This window comes from Clarias gariepinus, chromosome 7 (assembly GCF_024256425.1).
Source record: "Clarias gariepinus isolate MV-2021 ecotype Netherlands chromosome 7, CGAR_prim_01v2, whole genome shotgun sequence".
Taxonomy (NCBI): Eukaryota; Metazoa; Chordata; class Actinopteri; order Siluriformes; family Clariidae; genus Clarias; species Clarias gariepinus.
The window spans coordinates 20,194,725-20,209,144 of NC_071106.1; the positions used below are offsets into that span (position 1 = coordinate 20,194,725).

The 14,420-nt window shown below is 35.5% G+C and overlaps 1 protein-coding gene across 1 annotated transcript; it reads right to left on the bottom strand.

Annotated features, from left to right (window-relative positions):
• Positions 1–5,420: 5,420 nt before the first annotated feature.
• calb2a (calbindin 2a) lies at positions 5,421–13,295 on the bottom strand. Its single transcript, XM_053500599.1, has 11 exons — positions 13,135–13,295; positions 11,981–12,057; positions 11,207–11,296; positions 10,750–10,830; positions 9,198–9,254; positions 8,746–8,823; positions 8,254–8,309; positions 8,121–8,160; positions 7,973–8,026; positions 6,128–6,187; positions 5,421–6,043 (listed from the first exon to the last, which is right to left on the bottom strand). Exons 1-11 carry the CDS (start codon positions 13,223–13,225, stop codon positions 5,924–5,926), a joined length of 804 nt encoding a protein of 267 aa, XP_053356574.1. The 5' UTR covers positions 13,226–13,295; the 3' UTR covers positions 5,421–5,923.
• Positions 13,296–14,420: the final 1,125 nt, after the last annotated feature.

Sequence of the window (14,420 nt, forward strand, 5' to 3'; positions counted from 1 at the left end):
CACCCGCACCTGCCCACAGTGCCAAACTACCACTAACTGGTTTGCTGATCATATTACTGTGCTTGATTGACCACTACCACCAACCACCAAGCAACTCACATGACCCTAACTCTATATACCCCAATATGAGGTATTGTCAGAAGAAAACACTTGACCCGACAATACAGACAAGCTGAAGGTTGTTATAAAAAGCAATCTGGTCTTCCATAACACCTCAGCAGAACTAGGACTAAGTAGTATGTTGTGTACAGTTTTTAGAAGTTTGATATTTATTTTAACTTTTTATGAGCCATAAACCATAAATATCGAAATAATAAAAAAGCCAAAAACCCCATTTCATTTAGTCATGTACTTGATATCGAATATATGAAAGTTTCACTTTTATGATTAAATTACAAAGAAAAATCCATGGTATTCTACTTCTAAAGATGTTATATATACAGTCATGTTCAAGACTCCTTTGTAATTGTATTAAAAACATTATAAAAATAATCTGATCATAGTGTCATGATGGGGGCAGCACGGTGGCATAGTAGTTAACCCAGGCCCTAAGCATGTTAAAGTCCATAACAGCATACTATTGTAATTGGAAAAAGACTGAACGAGTACAGTTTGTTTGGAAGTGTGCTAGAAGAACATGAAAGTGCTATTGAGCTTCACAACGCTGTATCTGACCAAGAACAAGGTTTCTGGAACAAAGATCAAGGCTTCTAAAACAAGGCTTATGCTTATGCACAGTGCCATGTTCTGCATAAATCAAACAGCATTTCAGCAGAAACATCTCATACCCGCCATCAAGCATGGCGGTGGAGAGATGATGATTTGGGCTTATTTTTTCAGTCATAGGACCTGGGCACATTGCGATCAATAAGTTGACTATGACTCAGTAAACCAGAGTATTTTAGAAGCAAACATGAGGCCGGTTGTCCAACAACTAAAGTTTGGTCCAAATTATGTCAGGACAATGATTTGAAGCCAACGAGTAAATCTATATCAGTATGGGCGAAAAATATGTTTTTGAAATAGTCAAAGTTTTGACTATTTAAAGAGTTGGGTTGCCTAATTTTGTCTGAGCACATCGGGTTAAAGAACCTTGCTCAAGGGTCCAACAGTGGTGAACTGGCGGCATCAGGGCTCAAACTGGGGACCTTTTCACAGTCCAACAACAAGAAGTGTCATACATATGAAGTAAAGTGATTAAGTAAAGCATAATTAAAGGCCAGCTGTTGCTTAGGGGTTTTCTTAGCTTTGGGTATCTTCTTGGTTTCATCTGACTGGGGAAGCCATCTGCAAAAACGTACAAAGAACATATACTGTAAGATCCTAAATTAGATTAGATTACCATGTAACACTGTGAAGGCCATCATCAACAAATGGAGAAATATTGTTGCTGTAGGTCTCTTGGCATCCTGTTTTTTATCTTTGACATTATGTTTTTGGTATTGTCACCAAGAGCAGGATGTCAATCCAAAGATGAAAAAAGGAGGCTGCCAAGGGACCTACTGTACAGCAACAGTAAAGAAGCTTCAAATATATTTGTCAAGTACAAATTAGTTTCTGCTTGTATTCTTCACATTACATTTACATTTAGGCATTTGGCAGACGCTCTTATCCAGAGCGACTTACATTTTTATCTCATTACACACCTGAGCAGTTGAGGGTTAAAGGCCTTGCTCAAGAGCCCAACAGTGGCAACTTGGTGGTTGTGGGGTTTGAACCTGGGATCTTCCGAACCGTAGTCCAATGCCTTAACCACTGAGCTACCCCTGCCCCCTACATTACCTATTTGCCAGGTTATACTGCATATTACTATATTTTCCATATCATTATTACCTACTGCACCGTCTGGACATATGGACCATCATGTTAACTTACCACATTGTTATTTATTGTAAATAGGCCACTTATGCACTTCTGGTTGGATGATAATTGCATATAATTGGCTTTGTACATGTACTTTGCACAGTGACAATAAAACTAAATCTAATCTAATCTAATCTAATCTAATGTTTGGGCTATAGGGCAAGGTGGCTAGAAGATTTTTCTTATCTTAATTTTTGCCCAACCATGTGAAAAAAATGTATATGATTGTGGGTGACCTTAGACTATTTTCAGGCACCATTAAATTTCTTCTCAGCAATCTTAAAAGATTAGTATCAAAGCCTGGGCTATAGTTTTATATCAATGATTGCTTCCACTTGAGATGCATTTGAAATAGATTTACTGTGAATTAAATAATACTATTATAAATTTGATAACACTCAAGAAATGTCTGTACTTTAAAGATAAATTAATAAAAAAAAGCTGAAGAACGTAGACAACAGCGTATAGAGAGTTATATAGAGGGTAAAGACCTGTACTATACAAACTACACATAAAGAATAAACAGCTATTGTACATTGTAATTTACATATGTAATACATACCAATACTGCACTGCAACAAAATTAATTCAAACTTTACTGTAGACGGTGTGCTCTCAAATAATACTGGAAATTTATGTAGTAACATAATTTGGCCACTTGGAGGCAATGTTGCTCCATAAAACCTATTAAGACGCGTCAATAAAACTCTCTTACTGTGGCTTAGTATAAAGTACTTATTTAGAGCCCTCTTTAACCAGAAACAAGACTGGTACTGTGAATAAGAAAAGTAAATAATAGCAACTAGGACCAGCTCTCTACTTTTTGAAAGACATTTTTAGAACTTGATGCCTTTCACATGTTCAAATACATAAAAAAAAAAATTATTATTCCCAACTAAAAATATGCTGCCTGTTGAGAGATTTACAGTACGCTGTACCAGAAACACGCAAAATATACATTTCTTTAAAGCTGGGATCCTGAATTATAGATCAAGAAGTTCCGATCAATTGAATTATCTTCAAGCAAAGGTCCTTATTTCATGTTTGTTTTAGGATTCATCTCTCTACATGTACAGTCACTGTACTGTAAGTCTGTTAAAAATAGGCTATTCAAAGTATTCCATAATAATATACCACAGCATTTTTCACTTACTCACTCATCTTCTATACCGCTTTATCCTGTATTCAGGGTTGCAGGGAGCCTGGAGCCTATCTTAGGAGGCTTAGGGCATAAGGCAGGGTACACCCTGGACACGATACCAATCCATCAAAAGGCACAATCACATACATTTACGCACTACGGGAAATTTGGAAACGGCAATTTGCCCAATCTGCTAGTCTTTGGACTAAGGGAGGAAACCGAAGTTCCTGGAGGAAACCCACAAAGCACGTGGAGAACATGTAAACTCCATCCACACAGAGACAAGAATCGAACATGGACAGGAATTGAACCTGCAAGGTGACAGAGCTAATCACTACACCACCGTGCTGCCCCTTCATAGCATTTAATATTTTTAAATCATATAGTCATGTGTGCGTTTGCACGTAAAGCATTTTTTAAAATTTGTGTACAAGTGTAGTGACTTTTCTTTAGTAACTGTACTGCAACACTGGCCTCTCTGAAGCACAAAAAAAAAAGAAATTAATCTGGAGACGAATCTGTTAACAGGTGATTCTGTTAGTGTGTGTCTTACTGATGTTAGAGCAGGAAAGAAGCAGGAGAAGGGGGCTACTGTACAGGACAACTTTCCCCCCACACAGTTGGTGTTTTACGCGCCTATAACTGTAATACGTGTGTGTGTGTGTGTGTGTGTGTGAAATTCATTCTACACTGTAGCCCCCCCCCCCCCCCCCCCTGCTCTAACATCAGTTCTTTTTAAAGGTGAAGTACAAGTGAATTTGTTTTATTTTTACTTTATATTTTGTATGAATTTTATATAAATATTATTGGACTGTGGAACAAATCTATAGAGTTTCCATAATGTCTTATGGCGAAATTCGCTTTGATATACAAGTGATACAAGTGTTTTTATATGCCAGCACACTTCTGGAATGAAACTATAAATTGAAAATAAAATATCCAGACAAATAAACACACATTTAACTGTGCACTATTGATTAAAAACTACTGGAAAAGAAAACATTCTTAACCACATTTGTTGGCCTTTGAGTATTCTTATGAATATAAAAAAGTGCTATTCATGGTTAAAGTTCTCTTTACTTGCAGAGAAAAAGTAGCGGAGCATCGAACAATGATTTGACATTAAAATAAAAGGCGTTTATTGCTGACTTGTCAGAAAGAGGCTGAAGTGGAGCGATTTCACTCACGCCGTTCCACAAAAGGACTTTTGGTTTGTTTCTTCGCCCATTGACGCTAATTTGGTTCTGTTGAGTGACGCGTTTGAACACGGCCACCTCGAAAAGAAAAAGAGCTGGTTAATTAATTATTCTCATTTATCAAAAAAGCATCAGGGTCTGCATAGAACTGTTACTTGGTCACTTATGTCCACCATTTAGTGATGCCTGCTCTGAAAGATTTAGGGGTAAGAATTGCCATTCTTGAGTCCAAGGAATTGTTTATGAACCATCAATGTCATGGTAGATTTTTTTTTATTTAGTTGGAAGTATTTATTTCTAGTGCAATACATTCAAGTCTTTTTGTAACTATTAATAAAACTTACCTAATATAGCACTGGTGCTTATGTGTATTTGAAATAATTTAAAACTAAAATTAATTAGGTTTTTTTTAGAGGACTTTCTTAGTATGTACTTTACAGTATGTACTGCTCCACATATTCCATATATTAATCTTGGGTCTGCTTCTGTTTTTAGATAATTTGGTATATATTTTAAATATATAAGGTATAGGATGTTCTCAGTATAATTTGATACATTATATGTTGTGTAAAATATTATATAATTCCAAGTTCAAGAATGTATGACAGCTGAATAGCTGTGCTTTATTTTCCTTTTTCCTTTGTTTGTAAAGAATAACCATACTGTATATGCATGTAATAATATTTATGATATTTAAACAGTATTTATTAAAACATGTAAGATCTGCTGGAACAAGGTTTTTAAGACAAGATGTGTTTTAGAATCCTATCTTCCCTTGTTAGTGCACAGTTCTTTAGTTTGTTTTGAGTATTCGAATACAGCACCAAACTTTGCCCCCTGCCTAGCAGGCACAAATTACCTGGTTTTTACATGCACACCACCTTCTCTCTCTGCTCCTATTTGTATTGCAAATACTGCGAGATTACATAATCAATATGCAAATTTAGTGACTTTTCCATTAGCCCTTTAGCTACTGTCTATTGAAGCTGAATTGGTTGATATAGGTTTTTTTAAATATAATTCCATTGTATTGTCACTGTGAAATTAAACACAGTTTAATGTCAAGGTGCTAAATGTACTTGAATCCCATACATCTAACATTTTACATTTTTAACAAGCAAATACATATTTCACAGGGATTTCTTTTTCATTATATGATTATTAACCTTAATTCCGGTTTGAGTAAACCCTCAAATTAAATTAATAAAAATGCCATACTCTTCACATAACCTAGTCTTTTATTTATTCTCTCAGTAATATCCTCTAACAGTATCAGCCAAAGAAAGAAAATAGCATAACTCCAAAACAGTTAAAAATTTGATAATAATTATTTAATCAAACCATAGAGAAAAAGGAAAACCAGACTCCGGAGTGACCCAATAAAATAAATAAAAAGAAATAAATAAATTGACGGATAAATTGATAATAGAATCATATGCTTAGTTATATATCTTTGACTTTTAGTAAGATTCAAGGTCCATTTGAAATGGATGGTTTAAAATATCAGCAGAGGGCCAGATCATAGCTGGACAGTCTGTCCTTAAGGAAAAGGAATATAGGTGATGGCACAGGAAAAGAAAAATGCAGAGTTTGTTTGTGCTTTGTAGTGCACATTGATTTAAAACACACACAAATAAAAGGGGTAGTGCCTGGCACATGCATGTGGTTACAGTAGTCAGGCAGCAGAATGGAAAACAAGATTCAGGGTTCCAGCATAGTACAATCACAGTACAATGGGCTCCCGGCACAGTACGACTTCCAGTTCTGTGCGGTATAATTTACCCCCATCTGACAAGGCCATGATGCTTTTTTTATAGCCAGATAGGTCCTGGGTGGCAGCGTCCTAAAATTAAATAAAAAACAATGTTAATTTTAAATCATTTTCTCAAATTACAACAATTTCAAGCTCTTAATAATCTATTCTCACCTGATAAAGGTCCTTCAGGAGGTAGTCCAACTCCATTTCATCAATGTAGCCATTTCCATCCTTTAAAAGACAGGAAGAGATTATATTAATTTACTCTATTTTTATTGCAGTTATAGTATATCAGAAAGTATACTTGCTTTTGCACAAAGAAATGTCTTGCTATTTCTTTCTGCCTCACTGATTAACTATCTATATTTCTAAAACAACATGGAGTAAAGATATATATATATATATATATATATATATATATATATATACTGAACAAAAATATAAACGCAACACTTTTGTTTTTGCTCCCATTTTTTATGAGATGAACTCAAAGATTTTTTTGTTTATGTAGAAAACGTTTCAGATCTTTGAGTTCATCTCATTAAAAATGGGAGCAAAAACAAAAGTGTTGCGTTTATATTTTTGTTTAGTATATATATATATATATATATATATATAGCTATCTATCTTTTTTTTCCCATCTCTAGGTGGGTAAGTTGTTTTGCATTCAGCTAGACATTTTGCATTTTCTCAAAGCTCAATGCCTCCTGTTCAGGCACTGTGTGGTGTGACAATATGTAGTTCACCTGGTATGCCTTCGACCCATTACTTGTTTACCTATGACTTTATTGTAGGAGCTGCAAGTACCTATGTTTTAGATGTGAATGCATCAGACTAAATAGGGACCACGATACCAGGCACATACACTACAGTCATTTTAAACTGAAAGGCTGCATTTTATTTATGATTGAGAACTGTATATGAAATAGTTCTCATAGAAAACATGCTTAAAGAATAAAATCCTGTCAATCTGTAAATTTGCTCAATAGTAATTCTTAATTTGACATAATTTAAAATAAAAGGTAACACTTGTTAAGTTGTCCATGGTTTTTACATTTGGGCATTTTGGCAGACATATCCAGAGCGATTTTTATCTCATTACACATCTGAGCAGTTGAGGGTTAAGGGCCCTGCTTAAGGGCCCAACAGTGGTAACTTGGTGGTTGTGGGGTTTGGACCTGGGATCTTCCAAACCGTAGTCCACTGCCTTATCCACTGAGCTACCCCTGGCCCAGGTTTCTCTGCTGAAAGGGGATTATACACACCATCTTACAAGGAGACTTATCCACAAACCAGAATGCTTAATAACCACAATTATGCTTGATTAAATACAAATGTATAGTGTTTGTAATATTAATTGATGTAGGCAAATGGATGTGTACAAACACATTCGATTTTATACCACACACTCTAGTGGAGCATCTGGAACTGTGACACCCAAAACGCCATTGTTATTTAAATGTTTACACAGCGGGTGCACATTTGTGGACATTTACTTGCTCAAGGAATAGAAACAGCATACATCATCATGCAAAATAAATTCACGAGAGTGAGGGAAATCAGATGTAAAAAAGCTAGGAGAATTCCATCTGCTTTAAACCAAAGTGTCACCTACAAGACTTTCTGCAAAATTATTATGCTATTAAACATTGTGCTTCTCTGTTTTACAAATTAAGGACCTATTAGGTAAAATTACCTTTTTAGCCACTTTTAAACATTCAGATGAGTCTTAAGTAAAAATGTGTACAAACAAAAAAGTGACAACAGTCCTTTCCTTTTGTCTTTTTTCCATTTTTGTATTGGCCAGGGGTTAAATTAGTTTATGACCTCACATAAGAAGATACCCTCCGCCAGCTTGTAGCTCAACTCTGCCCTGCTGCACTCTAGTGGGGCTGGACTTTGCAGTTTATCATTTATTTATAGACACTAACACGGTGCATTTAGAGAATGAGTAATAAAATGAATTAAATGAAAGATATTTCAGTTGGAGCATCAACAGATACAGTTTGGGACTACCTTGTCATAATAAGTGAAGATTCTTTTGAACTCTTCAGGGGTCAGCCTGATGCCCTGCAACACAATGCAAACACATAAATGATTACGCTATAATTCCATGCTTTAGAACTTTGGTACAAATTGTAAACATTGCTTTTAGCCAACTCACCTGGAATTTCAGTAAGAAATTTTCCTGAACTGGTAAAAGCCTTAAAATTTGAAAGAGCAACAGTCCATTAAGCAAAACGCATTTAAGGAAAAAAAAGTGCTATCTGTTTAATGTGGGCTACAATAACGCACACCTTGCCATTTCAGAGAGCCCCAGTTTCCCATCCCCATTCAGATCAAACATCTTGAGCTGAAAGAGATTAAAAGATATTTGGGATAATTTTTTTGCTTGTTGTTTGAGATCTTAGTTGGTCTGGATGATGGATTATTTATACATAAATTACAAATATGCATAAATTAAGCATTAAAAAAGTAATCAGTTGGATAAACACACAGTTCTGTTTATAATAGAGATGTAGTTCTCTAATATTTATTGTTTGTCACTTAGCATGCCTAAGCAAGACATAATCTAAGTTTATTAATTTTTCTTTTCATTTAAGCAGTAGTATATTTTCCCCTTCAAATCTGGAGTTGTAATAAATCATTGAAATCCATGCACACTAACAGTAGTACATTACTCAGCATAATTTCTAATCTGAGTGACAGATGTTTTGCTAGGTTTATAATATTGTTGGGAGGTATTGTTTTATAATAGCATCGTAAAGGAGTGCTGATGAGATGCTTACAATTGTCTGTGTATATTCCTGCAGTTTCTTGTCATCATATTGCCTGTTAACCTTTTTCAGAAGGTCTGAGAGAAAGTTCTGAAAGAGAGAAAAGGTTACTTTAAAACTTTTGTCTTTATCTATGTCTGTGTCTATATCCTAAAATGAGCCTAATCTTATCACAACCAAAATCATTAAAAGTATATAGTGGCCAGTGTATCATTAGTACATTATTGTACCTACGGTATGGTCAAAAACCATTTCCTGCATGTGATTATGATCTGGTTTTTAGTATATGATTTAAATACTTCCTTTGACTGGCAGTTGCTGTGGTCAGCATGATTTGCATGCTTTCAATTTGCTTCTAAAGCAGAACAATAACTTGGTTAATTTACCTGATGCACACTATGCTTCTGTATGCTGTATTGAATTAAATGGCTAATTGGGAGCTGTAGCAGGTACAGGTAATTTACCTTTAGTTCATTTGCTTCAATGAAGCCGCTGCGGTCTACGTCATACCTTCGCCAGGCCTACAGATAGTCATAAAACAAGGCACTTAATTGTAGTTAAAAAAATTTCAATAAAATGGAAAAAAGTTGCCTAACGAGGATGAAGTTGTCAAAAATGAACAAATTACATGTGTTTCAGGATATTCTCATCACCAACATAAATGGGTACCTAAATAACATTTGTCAGAATAAATCTGAATAAAATATAAATGCTTAAAACTCAAGTCAACTTAAATGTCAAGTTTTACAGGAAATATTAAAAATACATATATTTTGTCAACAAAAGCATAATAAGAAGTTCACATTTCTTTCTTTCCCCAGCCTCCCCGTACCCCTTCTAAAATTCAATCAGAAACACAGAAGCAAGGTGGAAGGGAGTAATAATTGTTGGAAACTATGAAAGTTTCAGTGCAGTAATCTTACTGGCTCTCTTATTTAATAATGTCATATTACTATTTCTAGTCACATTAACTGTGAGAGCACATGAGTGCAAGAACATGAAATTAAATTCATTTAGCAGCTGTCTTTGTTTCTTACACTGGTTCTCATCAAATATAGATGCTCTGTCCTGGCTTCTAGTGTCTGTGAAGAATTTCTGTGACCCTTCCATAAAGTATTACTCACAAAAATAAGATGTATTAGATGTAGTAGTCAAGATGTATTAGTTAATTTACAATTAAAGTTAAAATTCTTGAGTTACACAGTTGACCCAAATGTGCAGCCTGATTATGCAGCCAGCATTATGTAATAGTGTAAACCTATAGCTTGGTTTGACTAAATTATATTTGAAGACTTGATTAGTTGGTAATAGCAATTTGTTCACTGTATAGATAGATATGTAAAAGATAGAGTTGTTTAACTCCTGCAACCTGAGTTTTAAAAACGGCAAAAGCCAATGGATGGGTTTAAGCACAATACAGCGAAGGCCACATTGGTGCAGCTGTGCAGCCCAAAACAATTAAACTTAAAATTCCCCAGATCCCAATCTGATTGAGCACCAGACAAGCCTTATTCATGAATGCCCCGTCCCGCAACCCACATGATCCAAAGGATTTGCTACGAATGTCCTGGTGCCAGACATCACAGCACACATTAGAGATTTATGGAGACATGCCCAAGGGACCTGGTGGTTTTAATGATTTTAATAATATGACTAATTAGTACTAATATGCCATGTATTAATTTTCCCTGTGCACAAGATTTGATTTCACTAATTAGTCTAGCCTATACAGCTAAAGAGTTGCGTTAAACAAGTGAAAATCTAGTGGACAACTAGATATGTGACAATAGTATTGAGCTTCTGGAGGCACTGGCTGGGTCATCTGTATACCTAAACTGTTGGACAATGTTGAAAAAGACAGTAGTAGTCAAGTTACATATGCATAATATTATAATGTGTTTTTACATATATTATAATGTGTTTTTACATATATTATAATGTGTTTTTACATTATATTATACATAAATTTTTCTTTACAACTTAGCAAAAATAATAAGAATTTGTATGAATGCTTACCGCCATAAACTCAGAGCTGGAGCCCAGAAACTGTCTGAAGCAAAGCAGGAAGTTTTCTTCTGTTGGCAGAATCTGGGCCAGCTGAGACATGGGCAACATGAGAATAAATGTTTATAGAATCCAAGTGACAAGTGTGAAATAATAAATATGAAATTATATAATTTTTTATTCATTCCACTTTTTATTTGCATTTAAAATTTATTTTGTCTTGTACAGGAAAGTTTTATATTTCTTATATATTTTTGAAAATTTTAAGGTCACAAGAGGTCATATAAGCATTTCACTACATACCATACTGTGTATGACTGTGTATGTGACAAATAAAATTAGAATTTGAATTTGAAACAGCCAGGTTGGATCTAAATATCTGCTATTTTCAAAGCAATTTGTAGTCTGACCTCGTAATTGTGCACTGGTGACAGACTCAATTTTTTTTTAGACCAATGCAATTTCTTACCTCTGACAGCTCAATCCTGCCATCATTGTTCTGGTCAAATTTCTGCATGAACTCTGCCATCTTGTCTTTGAAAGATGCATTTGAGGGGTCCTGAAACAGACAAGCATGCCAACAGGGCTTTGGTCTAGAGCTTGCCTTAGATCTCAACTAACACCAATTACTTTTATTCACATTACCCATTTCAGATTCAGATACTTTGATTGCACTGAGATCCTCTTAATAAATACCATCTGCTTAGTTATCTCAGTTATTTTAATTTTAGTATTTAACATGACCACATTGGTGGCAAGATTGTTGACATGTTTTTCAGCATTAGCAGGCTTATGTATCACCCATCTCTTCTAATCTAGTCTCTTCAGTGGAATCACTATATTAATCAGGATTCACTGACAGATATTTTTGCTAAATCAACAACACCAACAACAAACAATATGATTCTTTCCATCCACTGTATCCTTGACTGCTCTGACACTTATGTCACGCTTTTTCAAGACTGTATTTGATTAGTGCTGCTCCCCTTGTTCTAGAGTCTAGGTTAACTTGACTCTGGATGACAATTTTAGATTTATCTGCTATCTATCTTTATCTGCTTTCACACTGACCTCTGCTGTAGATTTTCTCAAATTGCCTGAAATACAGAGTTAACCAACAGCAGTTTCTGTTAAGTTTGAAACTATTTTTTTTGTGTCTGTCGGATGTTTTATTTTTACAGACTATTATATTCAAAGGTTCAAGACTCAAAGAAATTTCCTAATACTAATTACTTTTACTTACCACACCAGCTCCTTTCCGTGCAACCTCCAGCTGAGCGATGAAATTTTCAAGCTCCTTGCCCTCAATGTAACCATTACCTGTAGGCAAGATTCACATTAAACCAGCATTTAGGGTTTGGATAACCGGATTAGCATTAAAATTGCATGAAGTTGTTAATTTGTCTGAGAGACATCCTACCTTCAGTCTTGCTAACTTTTATGAGTTTTGACTGGCACAGAGCAACTGGCATCAGAGCAACTACAGAGCCTAATTAAAATTCCTTGACAACTGTTATCCCTGTCATCCTTTGAAGGTCTCTCTTTCTGATTTCGGGATAATTAAGGGCCTTGCTGGAGGGGGGTCTTTTACGTTCCAGGCATTACAAAAGACATAAAGATGAACTGCAGCTTGGTGCTTAAAAGAGCTGTAGGAATGACATTTACCGACTAGAAAATTGATCTCTCAAGGGGGAGCTATCCCCACTGGTATTTACAAGAAGCATAAAACAATAAGACAGTACTTCAGCATGCATCCACACTTCAAAATGATGAAAAGCTTATTAAAATTGTGTCAGTTCTGGAATCACAGGCCTGTGACAGTATCTGGATTAGGCATTCAGAGTTCAGACATGGCTTAATGTTTGCAGCTAATGAAATATCCCACACACATTTTACACTGGCCTACCCAGAAAAAACACTGGCATAACACCAGAAAAAAAAACACTTGTTAGTGTTTTTTTGTTAAGAAATGAGGAAAGACTATTTATTTGTTGCATTCAACATTTGTTGAAATAATTAATTATCGAGGGATGTATTGAACATATACACAAAGTAAGCACGTTTTCGTTCAAAAAAAATTTTTTTTGCTCTAATTATTGACCATAAAGAATTTTAATAACTTGAAAATTACTAATTCAAAAAGTCGAATGAATCTATCTACATGATAAATCAAACTATTCAACAGGAATTTCCCTCAAAATTAGGTTAAAGTGCATTCTCGGTTACATGACTTCTTTCTTAACACAATACCCCAAAACAAACTTTTCTTGAACAGACTTTCTTGAATACGCTTATTGCCTGTCCAGTGTCAAAGCTAACGTTGCATTTTCTTTTCACGGTTAAATCCCTCCCGAGCATCTTTTTTCTCAGCTCAGGTAAAACTCTCACAGCACTTACCGTCAGCATCAAAATGTTTCCAGATGTCGAGGAACTGAGATGCCGTCAGTTCCGCCAAGTGAAGATATGGAGGCTGTGCAGTATTTGCCATGTTTCCTTCTTCCCTGCTGCTCTCAAGAAAGGAAAACCCCTGATTAACTTCTACTTCGTTCGACAGCGATTGTGGCTCTCCCCCTCCCCGCGCGCGCCGCAGCTTTTAAATCAGCGCTTAGCGCTGCAGTGCCTCCGCGGACCGCCGGGTGTCGCAGTGATCCTCAGCGCTGACCGCTGACGCTCCCAGGAGACTCAGGGCTGCACAAGTACAGACGTACTGTACCATAGTTTGCTAGGTGTTGTCGCGTTGCACATAAATATGATGTCTGTTGTGATGAATATTGCATATATAGTTTATTATAAGAAAAACGCTTCCTTTGATTATGTACATATCTTTAACTCTTTTACCTATACAGAGTTTGTGAAAAGTTACTAGGCATTAATGATAATAATGTCCATATTTACGAAAAAATTTGTACTTTCCTGAAACTATTATTTCCTATTCCTGTGGACGCAAATCTTTAAATTTCAACATAGGCATCAGTGACCTCAGTTTCCTCAAACGGCCGTGGATGGATCGTAGTCTTCTGAAGGTAATCTTTTGGGATATTGCTGAGAACCTCCTGAATCCGTGCCTCCAAGTCTTCCAGTGAGATCTGGACTTCTCCTCGGCCATTCTCGTCCAAGCCAATATCCTGGACAATGATGGCTTATCACAAACATTTTACAGTACAGTAAGGGCAAATGGGGAGGATGTTTTTATCATAACTCCAGTAATACTACAAGTTCTATAGCTTAAATAGCATTAAATATTGTATGGTTAATTTTCACCCACCCATATAACATCTATATATTGCAATAACCACTAGATGTGTAATATGGGTTTAAAATCCATAGATGTGTAATATGGGTTTAAAATCCAGTAAAGACATTTAGACTTTGTATAAGCATGCCACATTTATAGAAATATGAAATTGATACTTGTCTGTCTGTCTAAGCGTACATGCCTGTGATTATATGGGAGATTCCTCACATTGCTTCAAATATAATCCATGCTTATATTAACTTATATTGTATGCATTTGTCGCTGTCCTATATCAGATTATCTCCCCATATGTTTACTTGTATTTAAATCACAGTTATTTAAAATAGTTTATGCAAAGGCGGCACTAGAGATTTAAAAAAAAATTTTTTTCAACTTTTGGGGTTGCTTAAATTAAGGGAGGGTGCTCTGTAATGCAGGGTATCAACCT